This window comes from Pezoporus flaviventris, unplaced genomic scaffold, assembly GCF_033815535.1.
Source record: "Pezoporus flaviventris isolate CSIRO_AGI_PZ_B2104156 unplaced genomic scaffold, CSIRO_AGI_Pfla_v1 ptg000002l, whole genome shotgun sequence".
Taxonomy (NCBI): domain Eukaryota; kingdom Metazoa; phylum Chordata; class Aves; order Psittaciformes; family Psittacidae; genus Pezoporus; species Pezoporus flaviventris.
The window spans coordinates 24,491,086-24,511,756 of record NW_026892550.1 but is presented as its reverse complement, the minus strand read 5'-3'; the positions used below and the strand labels follow the sequence as shown (position 1 = coordinate 24,511,756).

The window sequence follows — 20,671 nt, the reverse complement described above, 5'->3', positions numbered from 1 at the left end:
AGTGAGATAATGACCTCTTTTGACCGGCTGGTTATACTGTGCTTGATGCACCCCAGGGTGCAGTTTGCTCTCTTGGCTGCCAGGGAACACCTCTGAATTGTATCAAGCCTGCTGTTGACCAGCACCACCAGATCTTTTCCCCAGGGCTGCTCTCCACCCACTACTTGCACAATTTATACTTGTGCTGATGTTACTCTGTCCTAAGTGCAGAATATGGCATTTTAGCTTGTTAAATTTCATCTCATTAATCACTGCCCGCTAGTGCAATCTATCCAGAGCCCTCTGCAAGACCTCTTGTCCCTCAAGAGTGTCAACATCACCTCTCAGATACCGTCAGCAGACTTGCTGCATTCAACTCCTGTGTCCAGACAATTGGTAAATACAGTGAACTGAACTGGCCCTGAAACAGAACGATGAGGAACACTGCTGGTGACCAGTTACCAGCCAGATGTAGCCCCATTCACTACAACCCTTTAAGTTCTGCCCTTCAACCAGTTGTTCAACCCACCCACCTCACAGTTGGACAACATGTCCAGAAGGTTGCTGTGAGCTTTGTACAAAGTACTGTCCATTTCTGAGTTTGATTAGAATTGTACCGCTATAAAGGGTATTTAAACATAGAATCAACTAATTTAATTTGGAACATCAGCATTTGTAATAGTTCCTTGCATTTGTATATCACTTCAACTATGCAAAGCCCTATCCGAATACCATTAACAAAACTTGAAATTTTAATGCATACTTACCTTTCTAAATTAGAGGAGTACTGCATCTTTCTGAATTACAGACTAATTTAGACTTTCTGCTTGTCAGATTAGCTTTTCCACCATCCTTATCAATTAACACGAGTGTACTTTTCAGGGTTATGTTCAAAAGAAACTATGTTCTGTAAATCTTGTCATTTTGGTAGCAGCAGTTGTTGCAGATTAGGAGAGCTAATAAACCTGATCAGCAGGTGGAGCTCTTTGAGCAACTGGCTGCTAAAGCCTTCTTGTACTGTATTTCTGTATCTTTTAATGGGCCTACCTTGATGATATTGATCAATTAACATCTACTGTCTTGAAAGAAAAGTGCATTGCAATTTGCAATACATGTCCTAAGGTTTCCTACCATGTGACATTGTTGACAAATAGATAACATTACTGTTGTGGTTTAAGCTCAGCTGGTGACTCAGAACCACACAGCCGCTCACTCACTCCCCAGCTTCTTCCTTCCCCTGCTCCTGGATGGATGGGAAGGAGAATCAAAAGAATGTAACTCCCATGGGTTGAGATAAGAACAGTCCAGTAACTAAGGTATAACACAAACCACTACTGCTACCACCAATAATAATAATGATAAGGGAAATAACAAGGTAAGAGAATACAGCCGCTCACCACCCACTGACCGATACCCAACCTGACCCAAGCAGCAATCTAGCCCTTCCAGGTAACTGCCCCCAGTTCTACATCCTGGGCATGACATGCTGTGGTATGGAATACCTCTTTGGCTAGTTTGGGTCAGGTGTCTTTTCTCTGCTTCCTCCCAGCTTCCCCTCCTTCCTGGCAGAGCATGAGACTCAGAAAGTCCTTGGTCGGAGTAAACATTACTGAGCAGCAACTAAAAATATCGGTGTTATCAGCATTGTTCCCAGGCTGAAAGTCAAAACCACAGCACTGCACCAGCTTCTAAAAAGGAGAAAAATGACTGCCACTGCTGAACCCAGGACAATTACTTTAGCTATATGGTTCTTAATGTAAGTTAAGAATAAGTGACAGGGAAATTTACCCAGATATTGTTTAATTCTTGCATAGGGACCTAACAGGAAGGTTAGAATATTTTATATATGCAAAGTTACAGAGTGGTTTGTGTAAATTCTTTCAGGCTTGCTTGTTTGAATTTTTTTCTTTCTTTTTCTTTAAGAAAGCAGTATAATAAATAGAACTAAATCTGGCTAGGGGCATTAAGGGCAACAAGAAAAACTTCTGTAGGTACATTGGGGATAAAAGGAAGACTAGGGAAAATGTGGACCCCCTCTGTAAGGAAACAAGAGACCATGGACGTGGAAAAGACCAAGGTAGTCAGTGGCTTTTCTGTGTTTGATTTTCACTGACAAGTGCTCCAACCACACTGCCAAAGTCACAGAAGGCAAAGGCAGGCACTTGGAGAATAAACAAGCACCCACTGTAGGAGATCAGGTTTGAGATCATCTCAGGAGCTTGAAGGTGCACAAGTCCATGGGAGCTGATGAGATGCATCTGCAGGTCCTGTAGGAACCGGGAGATAAATTTGCCAAGACATTATCCATCATATTTGAGGAGCTGTGGCAGTCTGGTGAAGTGTTTGACACTACCTTCTACCTTCTGGAAAAGGGTAGAAATAACCCCCATTTTTAAATACGGGAAAAGTGAAGATGTGGGGATCTACAGGCCAGTGAATCTCACCTCAGAGCCCAGCAAGATGACAGAGCAGTTTCCTCCTGGAAAATATGTGAAGATACATTAGTGATTATTGGTGACTGCCAACATGGCTTCACTAAGGGCAAATTGTGCCTGACAAATTTGGTGGACTCCTGCAATGGGGTATGGCATTGGTGGGTAAGGGAAGAGCCACTGATATCATCTACCTAAACTTCTTCAAGGCACTGTCCTGCACAGCATCTTTATCTCTAGACTGGAGAGGCATGGATTTGACCGGTGGACTACCCAGTGGATAAGGAATTGTCTGGATTGTCATACTCAAAGACTTATGGTCAATGACTCAATGTCCACGTGGAGACCAAGGATGAATGGCGATCCTCAGGGATAGGTATTAGGACTGGCACTATTCTGCATCTTTGTAGTCAACATGGATAGTGGGATTGAGTGCGCCCTCAGCACGTTTGCTGATAACATCAAGCTGTGTGGTGTGGTCAACAAACTGGAAGGAAGGGATGCCATCCAGAGGAACCTTTACAGGTGCAAACCTCTTGAAGTTCAACAAGGCCAACTGCGAGGACCTGGTCGACTTGCCTGGGTCAGGACAATCCCAAGCACAACTACAGGCTGAGTGGAGAATGGATTCAGAGCAGTCCTGAGAAGAAAGACTTGGGGCTGTTGGTTGATGAGAAACTGGACATGAGCTGGCTTCAGCGTGCGCTCTCAGCCCAGAAAGCCAACCGTATCCTGGGCTGCATCAAGAGGAGCGTGACCAGCAGGTCGAAGGAGGTGATCCTGCCCCTCTATTTTACTCTCATGAGACCCCACTTGGAGTACTGTGCTTAGCTCTGGGCCCCTCAGCGTGAGAAGGACATGGATCTGTTAGAGTGAACACAGAGAAGGGCCACAAAATGATCAGAGGCTGGAGCACTTCTGCTATGAAGATAGGCTGAGAGGGTTGGGCTTCTTCAACCTGGAGAAGGCTCCAGGGAGCCTTTATAGCAGCCTTGTAGTGCCTGAAGTGTACCTACAAGAAAGCTGGTGAGAGACTTTTTTATAAGAACAAGTAGATGAGCTGTAAGGTCCCTTCCAATCCAAATCATCCTATGATTCTATGAAAATTTGGCTAGCTTATTTTAATGTACAGGGATAAAAGATAAAGTATAGGTTCTTTGCTTCATCAACTGCATACCTAGCTAAGAGATTTTAAGAAGTATCAGAATATAGTTGCATAGTTTTCAAATTTAAAGTACTAAACAGACAAAGAGAAACTTGTAGAAACCATAGAATTATTTACTTTGAAGGGAACCTCTGAAAGTCATCTGATCAACTTCCTCCCCAAAACAGGGTAACATCATATTTAGATCATATTGAATATGCAACATAAAATTTTGCATCCCAGGATTCAAAGCTCTACTTCTGTAATTGTTTTCAGGTTTTGCTTTTATGTTCGATTCCAAGTAGAGAGTGTTTTTATCAATAAGGGATACCTTGGAGGGTTCCATTGGGATCTATAGTGTTTGCTTTAAAATAATTTGGGGAGGATTTCAGACACAGATATAATGTAAAAATGTTCTAGGAATGAAAACGCATATAGCCTTATACCAATAAACTTGATTTTATTGATAAATGTAAAGCATATCTGTAGAAAAAATTAAATACATTTAATATATCAATATAAAGAAAAGTTTATCAATGTCCCTTATTTTGGGAGCAGTAAATGCCTTCTTAGTCATGTTCACCTACAATGTCATGGAGATGATGATATCTGCATATTCAAAGAGTCTCCAGCTGACTTTGATGTTGTTTCAAAACTGACAGATGCGTATGAAGAATAATCTTGGTCAAATCTCATGTCCCTTATATGTTGGCATCAATTTAGGCATCCCATTATTGAACTGGGAGACTCAAAAGATGTTTTAGTTATCTGCTAAGTATGCTTAATGTTCTTTAGAAAAGTGCTAGATTGAGTTCTATTGCAGAAAATTACACATTTCTATGTTAGATTTTTTTTGCTAACCTTGATTTCTTTCTCATACCAGGAAGGGAGAGATTTCTTTGCCTAGTGATGTGTTCTCTTGTTAACTGTTGACTTGTTAGGTTAATTTGTAGACAGTACCACAGGTGAGATTTGACTGAGAAGTAAATAAAGAAGTCTGTTACCAAGGTATTCTGAAAGCCCAGCTGAGTCTCACTATGGGAATGGGGAAAAGACTTGGGGGGGGGGGGGGGGGGGGAGTGCCAATTGCTCTTCCAATTTCCTAGCTGTCTTACAATAGAATCATAGAACAATATTGTTGTTGGTTTTTTGCCATAGGTAAATAAAAGTTTCTATCATTCAGAATGCTGAGGTTACAAACTAGTGAGAGTAAAACTTTTTGATATTCAGGAAGTTCTAAAAGGAAAGAATCTGTAACTACAGTATGGTTAACCAATGTCAATCCAGTCATCCATTCCTTCTAGTGCTCAACTCAATGGCGAATTGTTTGGTGCAAAAAAAACATTGACTGTTTTTCATGAAGTCCCCCAAAGCAAAATTAAATTTGAGAAGATTAATAATGTATTGTTTTCTCAAAAGAGCATAAAATAATTAATACTAAATGGATCTTTTTGCCTGGTTTTGGTCACTGTATTTCTCCAAGCTTATTGCAGGAAAAAGAAAAATGTCCATTGGTCAAAAGATCAAAAGAAAATGGGTGGAATAAAATGCCTTGCATGAAAGGAGTTTCTGTTTCCAAAAGAAAGATCTGGAAAAATTAATCAAACTAAAGAAAAGGCAAATTTAAAATGACATGAAGGAAACTGAAAAAAACCCCCTACATATATATAGAAATGGTTGGGATCCTATTCTTGAGTAGTTTTTAGTGCATAAGAAGAAAAGAGAATTTTCTTTGAAATGGTAGGAGAAAGTCCAAATTATTATTGATTTAGAAAATATGATCTAAAATGTGCAACTAAATGAGTTGCTGAGTCTAGATACAGGAGATGGCTTGAGGAGACATCTTAGCCTTCAGATAGGTGAAGGTGAGTTTCCTTGAGGAAAGAAATTGTTCACCAGGTGATCCTGCCCCTCTACTCTGCTCTCGTGAGACCTCACCTGGAGTATTGTGTGCAGTTCTGGTGTCCTCAACATAAAAAGGACATGGAACTGTTGGAACAAGTCCAGAGAAGGGCCATGAGGATGATCAGGGGACTGGAGCACCTCCCATATGAAGATAGGCTGAGGAAGTTGGGGCTGTTCAGCCTGGAGAAGAGAAGGCTGCGTGGAGACAGTATCTGCGTGGAGACAGCAGCCTTCCAGTATCTGAAGGGGGCCTATAGGGATGCTGGGAAGGGACTCTTCATTAGGGACTGTAGTGATAGGACAAGGGCTAATGGGTTAAAACTTAAACAGGGGAAGTTTAGATTGGATATAAGGAGGAAATTCTTTAAGGGTGGTGAGGCACTGGAATGGGTTGCCCAAAGAAGTGGCAATGCTCCATCCCTGGCAGTGTTCAGGGCCAGGTTGGACAGAGCCTTGGGTGAGATGGTTTAGTGTGAGGAATCCCTGCCCATGGCGGGGTGGTTGAACTAGATGATCTTAAGGTCCTTCCAACCCTAACTATTCTATGATTCTAACATATCTTTTGATTTATTTTTTTTTTAAGAAATGTGATATACTGATTTTTCCTTGTTCTTCATCTTTAATTTTGGTTAGGATTATTAACTTCCAATAGCTGGAAATTTCTAAGACTTTCACTCAGTTACTTAGTGCTATTCCACTTTGTCTCCTCAGGGCATTATGTGTACAGTCTAAGGAACGCTGTGAGTCTGTGCTTGGGATTGTAGGTCTGCAGTGGCCGGAAGATACTGACTGCACTCAGTTTCCGGATGAGAACTCAGGCAACGAAACGTGTCTAACACCAGATGAAGGTGTAGAAGGTAACTCCTATAAATACGTAGAGCAGGAAATTAAACATATAATTAGGTTCCCCAAGCCACTGATATTTTTTACATACCTCTTCTTTAAATTATAGTATTTAAAATGTGGGAATTATTCCAAACCGGGTTTCAGGGAATCTGGATACTTGCAGTTTGCAGACAGGAGGAAGTTCTCATAAGAAGTTTGTTTGAAGGAGGGATCAATTACCCTCAATCTGTGACAGTCAGTGTTTGAGATTTGTCACCAGCACCACACCTAGTGCTTGCTTGTGTTTATACTTCACTTTTTTACCTATTTAGATGTTACAATAATGCTTTTCTAACAGGAGGGAGACTCTTGGCAATCTTAAAAAGCTGAGCCTGTGAGAAAGATACTGTAATGATAGTATCTTTGCCAGCTATTCTTTGCCCTTGGTTTTTCTCTGGGGGAAGTTCTGTAGAATCATTCTAACCCAGCTTCAGTAGCAACTGACAAATTATGGGGTTTGCGTTCAACCGTAATATCATTGTGGGTGGATGCAAACATGGAACAAAAGAATGAAATTGCCTTAAGTGCTTCTAGATATTGTTTGTATGTATGAAGAGAGAAGCTGTGCAGCTTTTCCTTCTGCAGTTTTCATCAGATATGGGATCTGTGGTGGTTCTGACATGCCTTTTCTATTTATTTCCAAAATGACAGTAAAATAGCTGGGTAAGTAGTGAGATGGGGTGTGCTACAGTGCCTGCAATATGCTGATACTGTTCAGTTCTCACTCTTTTCCTCAGCCACATGGTGATGATGGTCTTTCAACAGCCTTGATCTTGGTCAGAGAAAGCAATGGGTAAAAGCTGCTTGGTCTACAGTTCTTTTAGTTAAGGGGTAGTGCTGTGGATATAGTGAAGGAATTGTGGAAAAACAGTGAAGCATATATAGCAGTCACTACTATTTCTTCAAGCAAAGTCCATTTGCACAGATATCACTGTGAGGACTTCCCTCCACAGCAGAGAGCTGACTGAAAGGAGTTATCCGTTATTACACAGTACTGTGTAGGAAAGGAAAAGTAAGATTGTGGCACAACAAGGTGAATTAAAGAAAAATTATGTGATTTAATTTTCTCAGGTATTGAATGTCTTTTAACCTTCCTCTCTGTGTTATTAGATCATTTGGCTTTGAAATACAACACAGAATGGTTATATTTTAAATATACTACTGCATATGGGACAAGTGTGTTCCATTTCTTGAGACAATTTCTGGCCACTTACAGAAATCTCACTTTAATTAGATGGACTCTGCCTGGTGGGCTGATCCACTGCTCAGTCATTATTTTAGTATTGAAATAGATATTTCTGGAAAACAAATAAATAAAAATAAAAGGAGTTGGTTGGTATTCTCTTAGAAACAGTGTAACTCATTAAGTGGTCGTACACAAGGTTTTTTGAGTTTACTTACTGCTAGAACTTAATTTTGATTCATTCAGATTCCCACTGACTACCAGTGTTGCCTAGAAATTCTTCTCTGGAAAGTTTAGAATCTTAATTAAATATTGCTGGGAAAAAAACAAACAAAAAAAACAAACAAACAAACAAAACAAACAAAAAACCCCAAACCAAACCAAAACAGAGGTAATAAAAGAAATTAACTCATGAGAACAAAAAACGCTTATGATTACAAAATATAAGTGATTTTGCAACTTTAATCACCAGAGTTTTTACAATGTGCTGAATTACTTCCAATCCATGCTGAATCTAAGAACACTGCTGGCCAAGACAGTATGAATTGTCAACTTAGTTATTTTCATAATGAATTAGTCTTAAATGTTAGCAGAATAATTCACATGTTTTTATTATTAGATTGGGTTTTTTTTTTCCTAAGGCTTCTCAGTTCATTGATATTTTTGGTACAGTTCTTTATTGAATGATAAAATTTACCCAAGGAACCACATGGTATGAAATACCTGAGAAATTTTGAGTAAGGAAAAATAAAAGAACATATGATGGAGGTTGTACATCAAAGTCAGTGACATGTTGTCATAGTATAAGCCCAGTTGGCAACTCAGCCACGCAGCCGCTCACTTACTTCCCCCACACTCCCAGAGGGATGGGGAGGAGAATTCAAAGAATGTAACTCCCATGGGTTGAGATAAGAACAGTCCAGTAACTGAGGTATAACACAAACCACTGCTGCTACCACCAGTAATGATAAGGGAAATAACAAGGGAAGAGAATACAACCGCTCACCACCCGCCAACCGATACCCAACCTGACCCCCTGACCCGAGCAGTGGTCTAGCCCTTCCAGGTAACTGCCCCCAGTTCTACATCCTGGGCATGACATGCTGTGGTATGGAATACCTCTTTGGCTAGTTTGGGTCAGGTGTCCTGTCTCTGCTTCCTCCCTGCTTCACCTCCTTCCTGGCAGAGCATGAGGCTCAGAAAGCCCTTGATCGGAGTAAACATTACTGAGCAGCAACTAAAAACATCGGTGTTATCAGAGCTGTTCCCAGGCCGAAAGTCAGAAACACAGCACTGCACCAGCTACTAAGAAGGAAAAAAAATGACTGCTACTGCTGAACCCAGGACACATGTATATTGTGGGAAAAAAAAGAGCGGGTTTTTCAAAACCATCTAAATAAAGCTTTCTCACCTGTAAGGTGAGGCAGAAGCAATGGTTAATTAATTTAGTGGACATTTACAGGTGGTTTTATTAATTCAAATAGCCACATAATTGCCAGTATATATATATATATATATTTTTTTTTTCCTGAGGATCTCTTATACACATTTCAACGCATCACATGATCTGCTTCTATTTCTGCTTCAAACAAGACCACGATTGTGCGAAAAGCAGCTACAAGGTCCCTGCCCACAATTGAAACATTGTATTCCAGTTATTTGGCAAAGCTTTGAAATTCAACAGAGGGTAACATGTGAGGGAGAGCTCTGCAAAATATTGATTCACCCAGTACAGAGTGCAAGTGTTGAGTGTTGCCTGCTACATGGTTCTAGTTCAGTGTTGCACAAACTTTCTATTCCTGTCTTTTACCCGTCTGAAACAGACACGGTGATAAGTAAGTACCCACGTGATGATTTAGCTTGGAGTTTATGAACTCTTGTTTCTCCCTGTTCTTTGTCATTGACAGAATGCTCACCCAGTCACTTTAAGTGCCGTTCTGGGAGGTGTGTCCTGGCATCCAGAAGATGTGATGGTCAAGCTGACTGTGAGGATGGTAGTGATGAGGATAGCTGTGGTAAATAAATTTGATGAGTTGGATCTTTTAAATGAAGAGTACTTGCAGCATTGGAAGTTTTCTTTTCCCTTCAGTTATTTGACAGTTCAGAGGATAAGCCCGTTTTTCTGTAAGAAAAAATGGTTTTGAAAGTGCAGGGTGGTTGGGTTTTTTGGTTGTTTTTTTTTTGTTTGTTTGTTTGCTTGTTTCGTGGTGGTTTTGGTTTTGCTTTTTTTTTTTTCAGATTGGTGGCAGTACAAATACTTCAGCAAGCATCCTTCTTGCTTAAAGCCAACACAATTTATGATATTTGATCACTTAGATTCTGCCAACTGTATTCCAGGATGAGTATTCCTTTAGTAAGCAAGATAAAAAGTGCTGCAGATTTAATTCTTTTGATATTGTTGAAGGTTCTACTGAACTAAAGGGTAGCTTTCTGGCAGTTGAAATTTTGAAGTCACAAATATAATTTTAATTATAATTTTAATATGATTTTAAATTTCTACACACTAATGCTCTCATTATTATGTGTTAACAAAATATCTGTGTGGCTGAAGTGGATTCTGTACTGCAGAAGTCAAGAATTATGTGGGGGTTTTCAGATTGGTCAAGCTCAAGCTGTAGGTACAAGGATAAAGTGGCAACCACAAAGTTTATTTTCCAGGATATTTCTGAATTTACTTATGGTGGAGATGCTTTTGACTTTTAACTCAAGGAGATGTATTGCACTTGAGAATAACAAACAAATCTCCTGGTCACTATTTATCCTTGTATATGCTGGCAGGATTGTTTTGAGAAGGAAGTTTATACTGTCTTTTAGGTGACTAAGGTGTAGCCTCTTTACAGTTCTGCATGATGGCCTGGTATTCCTAGGGACCCAGAGAATACTTATAAATCACTAAGGCTTTAGACAAGAGGTGTGAATGTGAGTAAAGGACTGGAAAACATTCCAGCAGAGTGCACAACCTATTGTTTATTTTTAAACAGAGAGCAGGCTAAGATGAAAGCAGTTTGTGAGCAGCAAAACCATGGCAATAGAAGACTTTTGACTCAGCTGCACAAAAATAAAATAAGATGCAACACCTGAAAGCTGAAGTGAGGCTAAAATTCAAGCTTGACAGCTCTATGAAATGCTTAGTTTTTAAAAAAGCATCTTGTTTCTGTGATTGGTTCCTTATCACTAAGGTACAATGTATTCTCAATATCTGGGAGTTTTCAAATCACGCTTGTATTCTGTGTCCTCTTTCTGCCCCATTCCTGTCCCCCTGCAAAAGGAAAGCAAAAAGAAAAAACAAAAAGTATGCTCACTGAAGGAAGATCTGATATTAGGTTGTTCCCTTGCTTGGGTTGTAAAGGAAAGACAGAGCTGATGATCACAGTGATCATTCTGTCATCTCTTTACCTTTGAATCAATTGTCTCAATTGTCCTCCGTGCCAAATATTCTTCATTGCTACCTGTTCTTAACTCCTTAGAACAGTAATTGCTATGTGTCTTTCAGGATAATTTTATTCTCCTAGACATTAACATATGAAATATTCTTCTAATATATAACATTAATTTCTCGAGTGGATCTCTCTATGTCTCTACAGTCTAGACAGAATGTCACTAGCAATCAGCAGAATTCTTATCAGCTCTATAAATATAGAGGACTGTATCTGCTAGGCAATTACCTCTGTCAGAGTGACATTGCATTGACCAGGGGTAAAACTCTTACTGAAGATCAGAACGTCCTTGGAGAGATCCAGAAGTAACTGTCTCAGGCTCATTCATATTCCATGTGTGCAGGACAAAATGAAAACTTGATGATCTTTCCATGTGTAAATGGCTAGCTTACATTTTATTAGATTTATCCTTTGAAACTGGTTTTATACCGTTAAATGTCAGCCCGTATTTAAACTGAAACCCATGTATTTGAAGTGCCTTAAATCACAGACATGGAAAAAACTTCACAGTGCTGGCCTGAACAGGTTGGAAAAGACTAACTACAGCTCTTGGAGGCTCAAGCTACTCTGGCCAAAAATGTAAGGTAGAACAGCCCAAAAAAATCTAAGGTGTACTCTACCCATGCAGCATAAAGCTGTGTTCAGCACCCACTGTCTCTTCCTGTTAAGAATCCCTTTCATACCTTCATTTGATCTTTGTGAGGGAAATCTCACCCATGCAATTTTAGCAAACTCCTAAGACCTTAGTGCCATTTAAACTAGCATCTGGGGAGAAAATCTGACCCACATTTCTGAATGTGAGACTTCTAAGTGCATTTCAGTAAAGTCTGAGGAAGATAATTTCTGAAAACTGATAGATGTCAAAAGAGTTTGTGGTATTAAATATGCTTGATTGTAGTTAGAATCATAGAATAGTTAGGGTTGGAAAGGACCTGAAGATCATCTAGTTCCAACTCCCCTGCCATTGGCAGGGACACCTCACACTAAACCATCTCACCCAAGGCTTCGTCCAACCTGGTCTTGAACACTGCCAGGGATGGAGCATTCACAACCTCCCTGGGCAACCTATTCCAGTGCATCACCACCCTAACAGGAAAGAATTTCCTCCTTATATCCAATCTAAACTTCCCCTGTTTATGTTTTAACCCGTTACCTCTTGTCCTGTCACTACAGTCCCTAATGCAGAATCCCTCCCCAGCACCCCTATAGGCCCCCTTCAGATACTGAAAGGCTGCTATGAGGTCTCCATGCAGCCTTCTCTTCTCCAGGCTGAACAGCCCCAACTTTCTCAGCCTGTCTTCATACAGGAGGTGCTCCAGTCCCCTGATCCTCCTCGTGGCCCTCCTCTGGACTTGTTCCAACAGTTCCATGTCCTTTTGATGTTGAGGACACCAGAACTGCACACAATACTCCAGGTGAGGTGTCATAAGAGCAGAATAGAGGGGCAGGATCATCTCCTTTGACCTGCTGGTCACGTTCCTTTTGATGCAGCCCAGGATACGGTTGGCTTTCTGGGCTGCGAGCTCACACTGAAGCTGGCTCATGTTCATTTTCTCATCGACCAGCCCCCCCAAGTCCTTCTCTGCAGGGCTGCTCTGAATCTCTTCTCTGCCCAACCTGTAGCTGTGCCTGGGATTGCTCCGACCCAGGTGTAGGACCTTGAACTTGTCATGGTTAAACTTCATGAGGTTGGCATCAGCCCACCTCACAAGTGTGTCAGGGTCCCTCTGGATGGCATTCCTTCCCTCCAGCGTATCAACGGAACCACACAGCTTGGCGTCATCAGCAAACTTGCTGAGGGTGCACTCAATCCCACTGTCCATGTCAGCGACGAAGATGTTGAACAAGACCGGTCCCAACACCGATCCCTGAGTGACACCACTCATTACTGGTCTCCAGCTGGACATTGAGCCATTGACCACAACTCTTTGTGTGTGGCCGTCCGGCCAGTTCTTTATCCACCGAGTGGTCCACCTATCAAATTGATGTCTCTCCAATTTAGAGACAAGGATGTAGTTGATCTTATTAATTTTCTGGCGGCTGAACAATGCCTCTGGTGGAGAGCAGAATAGGGTTCTGGAGGAGTACTGAAGAAATTAAGGACATAACATTCAAAACCAATATTGTCCTTTACTATTTTCTGCACTCTGACTTCCGACTATGGTGTTTTAGTTAAGAGAAAAATCTGGTGGTCTTAATAGAAGTTATAATTGCATGGGGAATATGTATATGAATAACAAGTGATAAATTGCTTCGTATTTTGAAGAAGAATGAAGGTAAGATCATATGTGAATCTCTATCTCTTGCCATAACATATGTTTCAGATGGGGGTAATGTAAATACGGACATAAGTTTTCCTACCTCAATTTTCACTTCAATTTAATTGTTGTTAGATTAAAAATAAGGAATTGTCTCTATATTTGCTTATATTGTACTCAAAGATAAATTCTGGAGAGTCATGATACACTTCAGAGTGTAACACTGTAATGTGTGATGAAGAGGAAAAGTAAACAGGTATTAAATTAATTGTAAACACTGCTAAAAATTGCAAAGTTCATAAATTATATATTTTTGAGCTTTTTTATTATATTTTCATATGAAGTTCCTAACATGACTGACATGCTTTATTCTTTATTGGGGTAAAGGTTTTGTTTGGTTTCAGTTAATTTTCCATTAATAGTTATCATAAATTTTGTCAGTAAGGAGACCTGGAAATGGTGATACCCAAGAAAGTTCTTGATCATATGGGTTTAATTTATTAAAAAATTTAAACTTGTTAAATATCAAGGCTATTTATTTCTCTGGGCTGTAGCATTTATTTACATGGCCTTTTGAATCTTAGCAAAATCAACCACTCCACACATCCAGGCCCAGCTAAAACATGAGTAGATTTTCCCAGTAATCGTATGAGGTAGTAGTGATTCTCTGGTTCATGTATTTAAAGTACTCACTTCTAAAATAACATTTCTTGGAAACAACATAATCTGCTTAGTAATTGAACTGCTTATGTGCTGCTGCAATTCTAAGTCCAGGCAAACTGAGGTGCTGCTTCAAATGCAGTCTTGTGAGTTTATACCTTAACTATCTGCATGTGGAGACATCAGGGTTGTCACCTGAGTTAGAGCTTGGATTACAAAGAAAACTGGTATAATCATCTGTAGAACAAACCAAAGAAGGAAGTCAAGCCATCTGTTTTAGTCAGGAGAGCACCTTGATTTTATGGCTTCCTATAAAACCAGAATGTCAGATGTGCAGGACATTAGTATATTAGTATTAGGACATCGAAGTATTTAAACTGATATCACAATGAAGTGCTTTATTAGTTGATGGCAATAAATAGTGAAATAAAACATGAGAAGCCACTTGAAATCAGGCTGGTTAGCAGGATTTTGTAGAGACAATAAGGTAGTGTGTTCCCTGTGTAATAATGAACCCTTTTGAAGATTCATACAGCCATTAAGTCTCTAATCTTTTCAAACTGGTTTGGTCTCAGATAATGGAACCAGGAAATCTTTTATGGTCAATAGCTTAAAGAAAACTATAGATGAGGATTACAAAAGTTTATATATTACTAGTAAATCTATTTCAAGAGTAGTGGTGTACGGGTTTTGAGCTAATTGAGCTAATGCCTAAACTGTTACTTATAGACATGTGTAGCATAATATTTTAAAATCAGTGAAGGATTATGAAGAGATATACAATTTATACCCATTTATCAAATGCACACTGTGACAATATTATATCAGTTTCTTTATTAATAACTATTCTTGGTACCTTTTAAAGTTTATACGGGAAGTGAAAATATTTTTGGTGTTTCAGGATTATTAAGAAAGAAGAAAGCAGTGGATTTGATATTCCGTGCAAGTGTTTCAAAGCTGTGCTTCTCTGCCTCTAGGCTGTATAGAAAGGGGTCTTTGGGAGTGTCCTTTGAAGAAGCTGTGCATCAAGCGCTCCATGATCTGTGATGGTTTCCCAGACTGCCCTGACATGACGGATGAAAAGAACTGCTGTAAGAGTTTATACAGTTTGTTAGTCCCATAAAGCACTGATCACATTCTGGGAATCTTTGGGTGCAAAATAAATGAAAGTAAACAGGTTTTCTACCAACAGAAAGGCTTAGTCATTCCCTCAGTTTCCTTTTCAGTTTTTCTGTGGAACCAATGTACCTCTTTCCTCATCTTGCATCATCTGTTGTTCACATCCTTGGATCCTTTCTGTCTCCTTAATCACTTTAGTCCTCTCGATTTCTCCCTCTCCTTTCTCTTTCTCGTGTCTTTGTGATTCTTTTCTTTATTCCTTGTAACTTGACTCCTTTTCCCCTTTTTTTTTTCAGCTTTGTTTCATGTAGGTATGACTGCTCACTGCTTTTTTTCCTTGATTTCCACTTGATTTTTGCTCTAATCTGCTCTTCAGTAAATTTTATGTTTCCCTGTTTTATTTGATTTCTCTTCTGCTTGACGTTTCTTAGATTCTGTCTCCCCACTTGGCTGCACAGGACAGAATCTTGGCTTCTGCAACCCAAACCATGATAAATATCAGAGATACAAAATTTAGTGTGGTACACCAATGGTGTGAACATGCTGTCCATGTGCACAGTGTGAGTTGGCTGACAGTGTGTGGTAGGCCCGCTGGTCCACTGTGGAAGCTGCCCTGTGTTCTGTTTCTGACCAGTGTTTCTGCAGCTGACCAGTGGGCTGGGAGGATGTGGAAGGAGCTGCAAATGGCAGCTGCTTTGCAGGCTCCTACCCTGCCTGTGAAGCTGGGAGCTGATGCTGTGAGATGTTACCTTCACTTTCATTAATATATTAGTGGTATACTGAATTCTTCTCTTTTGAGGAAACCTGGTGTGTGGGCATATTCCCAGGACAAGGAACTAGCAGAGACATACAGGGTAATACTCAGCCTGCACAAGAGAGAAGAGATGCTTGGTAAATGTGTTTGAAAGCTGAAATTTCAGTTCTCTGGTCAATCCCCGTATTTCTGCAGTTTTTTTAATTTTACAATTAAAAAAAAAATAAAAAAATAAATTATTCCAAGCCTCTGGAGTTCTGTTGGCAGGGACAAGATGGTAGGCACATTTTATGTGCTATGTGGAGCATATGAATATATTTGTCAAAACAGAACATTTCTTAATCTGCTTTATTGTGAATGTTACGCCATTTGATTTCCTAGCAGTCTGTGTCCTGTAATCTAAACAAGGGCAGGTGGTATTAAAGTTATTTGCTCATTATCATACACTAAGATCATGTCAGAGAAAAGATTCAATGAGGGCTTACGTGAAGCTAGTGTATAATTACCAGCCTGGATTTCCTCTCTGATTTTGTGTCAGGCTTGGAATATTCCAGAATGTCAGAAGTTTTCCCAGCTAAAGGCTTCCAGCTTTTGAAATATGCTTTCTCTGGGAGGCAAAGTTAGAGAGCTTTTTCTAGTTTTGCGCACTTTGTTCCAGAGCCAGGTGGGTCACTGATGTCAGAGTAGGCAGTGCTGCCTGCTCTCTGTCTATGGTTTTCACTGTGGAGTACCTTTTTTGCGCTAGTGTTGCAAATAAATCCTTGGTATGTATGGCAGTATAGATGCTGTAGACACTCTTGTGGTTCCTGCATTGGAAAGAGACTCAGGAAATCCCTGTCTAATGCTGCCAACTGGCAACCAGCTGTGAACTGGAACATGTCTATCTGTACAGCAGTTTCCCATCTCTAAGGTGGCGATAAAAATTATTCTGTTATTTTATATAGCAAAGGGGGATCCAAAAGCGAATATGGATTTGCTGTGGATGAGAGGAAATACGTATGCATTGCAGTAAAACACTTTTTCAGGAGCATGAAGAAGTCTCCTCAAAAGCATTTAACGCAGTATTTCCACTTAAAGCTTCTGGGAGGCTTAGGCAGGTTTCATGTAAGGAGACCACAAGTGATACAAAGTAATCACAGATCTTGCAATTTCCAGGCACTCTTCCTTCCCTTTGCGTGGTGGTGTCCACTGCCACTCTGTGGCAGCAACCACCTTCTGTCTCAGTGATGTCTGTCCTGAATTTTGTTGCAAATCTGTCTTACTGTCTTGCTCCATAAATCCAATCTGTGCCTACCTTCACCCTCCTCCTCACTCTTCCAGTCTCAGTGTAAACTTCACCTCGATGATTTCTTTCTCAGTATGAAACATGTCCTTGCAGCATTTTGTGAAGACAGCGAACTTGAATGTGCCAACCATGAATGTGTGCCACGTGAGCTCTGGTGTGATGGGCAAGCAGACTGCAGTGACAGCTCAGATGAATGGGACTGTGGTAAGTTTCCACTATGGTGCTCTCTGCCTGGAAGCAGTGTTTGGGTGATGGCAGTGCTCACTGGTGATTTTGTTTAGAATACAGTTGCAATAGTGGAGAGAGGGTCCCTTCATTACCAAAAGGAGTCTGGGTTGAGGTTGGGAAAGCGTGCAAGGAAGTGGGCAAAAGAGAAAGAAAAGCCTCGGTGTAAAGTGTCACAATGCAAAGATACAAGAAAAATGACTTGGCAGGGAACTTGTAGAATCTGTAGATGGTGTGTAAAATCTGTAGTGTTGTGGTTAGAACAGAGAGTAGGAGGATGTTCAGACACAGAATTCATTTGGGCAAAACTTCTAAGCCCTGATTCTGTACTTGTGAAAACTGAAATTCCCACTGACTCGAATGGTGAAGGTTCAGAGCTTATGAGAAGAAGATAGTCCTACCAGGTCCCCTTTGCACTGGCTGAAGACCTGCAGAGTGACGTAACCTGCTATTGCTATATAGAGTCAGATCAGGCCTCATGATTTTATCTGTTGTTAAAATAATACTCTTGAAGTATTAATTAAATCTTTAAATAAAAATAAAGGTGGACTTCAAGAAAGTGGTAGTATGTCCTCTTGAGATTTCACTGATCTAATGTGTATTTCTGTACATGACAATGGTTTATATTACTAAGTTTTGAGATACCTTGTGTGTAATTTTAAATAAAGGGAAATGGTGTACTGTGGCTTGCAGAAGCAACTATTTTGTATTCATATTGAAGTAGATTTTATAAATATTTTAAAACACTTAACATTGTATGAGCAGGGGAAGTTTAGACTGAATATAAGGAAGAAGTTCTTTACTGTGAGGGTGGTGGGGCACTGGAATGGGTTTCCCAAGGAAGTTGTGAATGCTCCATCCATGGCAGTGTTCAAGGCCAGGTTGGACAGAGCCTTGGGTGACATGGTTTAGTGTGAGGTGTCCCTGCCCATGGCAGGGGGGTTGGAACTTGATGATCTTAAGGTCCTTTCCAACCCTAACTAGTCTATGTTTCTATGAATGTTAAACAACAACAGAATTAATAAAACCTATGCAACAGAGAAGAACTATTCTAGAGATGTATATTTGAAAATCAGTAATCTAAGATTAATATGTACCAGTTTCATGTGGAGAGCAGCAGATTACTTTCAACATATAAAAAAAAATGTGTAATGACAGTGTTAAGATTGTTAATACCAAAGCAAAAGTCAGGAACAGTTTAACTAAAACCGGTATATATGAGGGGAAGAAATGCACAACCCAACCTCTTGTAAGGGATCCTAGAAAGGGAGGGTTGTAAACTTCAATTTTGGACCATTTTAAGAAGCTTTATGTGTGTAATAAATGCAGTTCACACACTTTTATAAACAGATTAACAGGGAAGCAATGGTCATGATCTTTCTTGTAAACAGTAGTTGTTTTTTCTTTCTCTCATTACACCCACGTATTGTTACTGCGGGAATAGTACATATTACTGAGAGTCTAATGATGGTTATCACCCATATGTCAACCAGCATTCACCTCACAAATGACTTTAGTGATTTTAGTTGGACTATTTGTGGGGTAAAACATCATTTAACAAGGTTAAGGCTGTCAGAAACCCATGTAAACCTGTGCTGGTGAGTCAAGAGTGTTCTGGTTTATTCTAATCCTCAAGATGCTTTTGTTGCCTAGTGCCTCATGCAAGGTTCTAATAGCCATGGTTGCCTTGGTTTTAAATTACATAGCTGTTGAACATAAAAAATCAGCAAAAGTGCCAGTATCTTGGAAAACTCTTTTAACTGTATGTTTTCAGGATGCCTTTTATAAAACTATGTGAAATAATAGTGAAGCTGTTCTTCTTTCTTTGCAGTTACCCTGTCTAAAAACATGAATTCCTTGATGTTCCTGACCATTCACAGGTCAGCTGCTGCTAACCATGTTTGTGCTGATGAGTGGCAAGAAAATTTAAGCCAACTGGCCTGCAATCAGATGGGCTTAGGGTAAGGTCAGTAGTTTGTAGCATTGATGAATTTCTTAGGACAATCAGAGTGCTGGAGTTGAATATAAATGATTGTTGATCCCTGCAATGCTATACCTAGTGTGGAAATTTTCATAGAGAAAAGAGGTAATGAAATTTTGTGAACTATGTCAGGAACAAAAGCTCACTAAAATCTAGGGACTTTCATCAGTTTATAATCATTACATGATTGATATTAAAAGAGTGTGTTGTAAAGATACTGAGGTCTTGCCAGACCTTGATATCTGAACTTGCTGTTATTGCTGAGGCTCAGAATTGTTTGGCAATGTGATAGTCTGTGTCTTCCTAAAGAATGAAAGTAGACTTGTCTTAGGAAGCACAGGAAAATTCCTCTGCGTCCTTTTTAAATCTGCAATAAGTACTGTGAGCTAGGCCAGCAGATACGTTTAACTTGGGCATCTTTGCAAAATGAATTGTTAAAGCTCTCTGTGTGGAACTGTTTAAAAAAAAGAAAAGCGCCTCTATGCATCTTTCTTGTTGCATGCTCACTAAACTAATAGCTGTTTTATGGAATAGTTGATGCAAAATGTAACTGTGGGATAAACCCCAAGTGCTCTGGTATCCAAAGCTATCTTCTACTAGGGAAGACAGCCAGATAGCATAGAAGGTATCTTTTATCTGTGTCTGATCCCCAAACTGTCTGCCTTTTACCACTACATATACTGACATGCAGTCTTGTTCTTTGTACCTGTGTCAAAACCACAGAAGGATAATGACCCTGGGTTACAGTGTCTGCACTTAACCTCCCCTGTATTGCCTTGCACTGCATAGATGCTTGACATCAGTGCTAACACATCCCCTGAATCCAAGACCAGCTGTGCTGAATGGACTACCTGCCATTCTAACACCCAAAAATTCTGCACTCCTTTAGCTGGTTTAGTATATCTAAGTAATGTTGACATTATCTTTATGCTTTAACTTCTGTAAATCCCAATAAGCTTAAACTCCTTTGATACCTTCAAAAATAGCTATTGCTTTAAGAGCTACTTTGTTGCCTAAGAACAAACTGATGGTCTTAACATTAAAAATATTTTCTTCTTAATATTTCAGTCTCATAGTCCTAACATAAAATTTGCTTAACTTTCCTATAGTGCTTGCTGCTAGGAAAGTGAAAAAAAGTATTAAATTATAACAAGAACTCCGATTGCTTCCTTTTTTCAGAGGTATGCCTAGGCTGAAATTAGCATGAGCAGGAGCATGATATATCAAAATTGAGACTTCTTAGTACCTTAGACCAGGAATTACAGGGAATGGTAGCATACGGTATTTTTATTTTCTTAAAAGACTATTTTTCATAACCATGTCTGGTGTTTTCCCAAATGACAACACCCAATAATGTGGAAATATTTAAAATATGAAAGCAGTGTGTTTCTAACAGCTTGTAGATATTTTTTTAATTCTTCAGC

General features: G+C 39.8%; 1 protein-coding gene across 2 annotated transcripts in view; it reads left to right on the top strand.

The window, feature by feature from the left end:
• Positions 1 to 20,671, top strand: part of CORIN (corin, serine peptidase) — a 144,298-nt gene that overhangs the window by 96,885 nt on the left and 26,742 nt on the right. The window contains exons 12-16 of one of the 2 annotated variants that reach the window (XM_061472008.1): positions 6,172 to 6,317; positions 9,436 to 9,543; positions 14,861 to 14,974; positions 17,135 to 17,245; positions 19,098 to 19,146. In XM_061472008.1, coding sequence (XP_061327992.1) covers positions 6,172 to 6,317; positions 9,436 to 9,543; positions 14,861 to 14,974; positions 17,135 to 17,245; positions 19,098 to 19,146 — 528 coding nt within the window. Of the gene's footprint in view, positions 1 to 6,171; positions 6,318 to 9,435; positions 9,544 to 14,860; positions 14,975 to 17,134; positions 17,246 to 19,097; positions 19,228 to 20,671 lie in introns of both variants that reach the window. The other variant, XM_061471999.1, reaches the window with a different exon arrangement.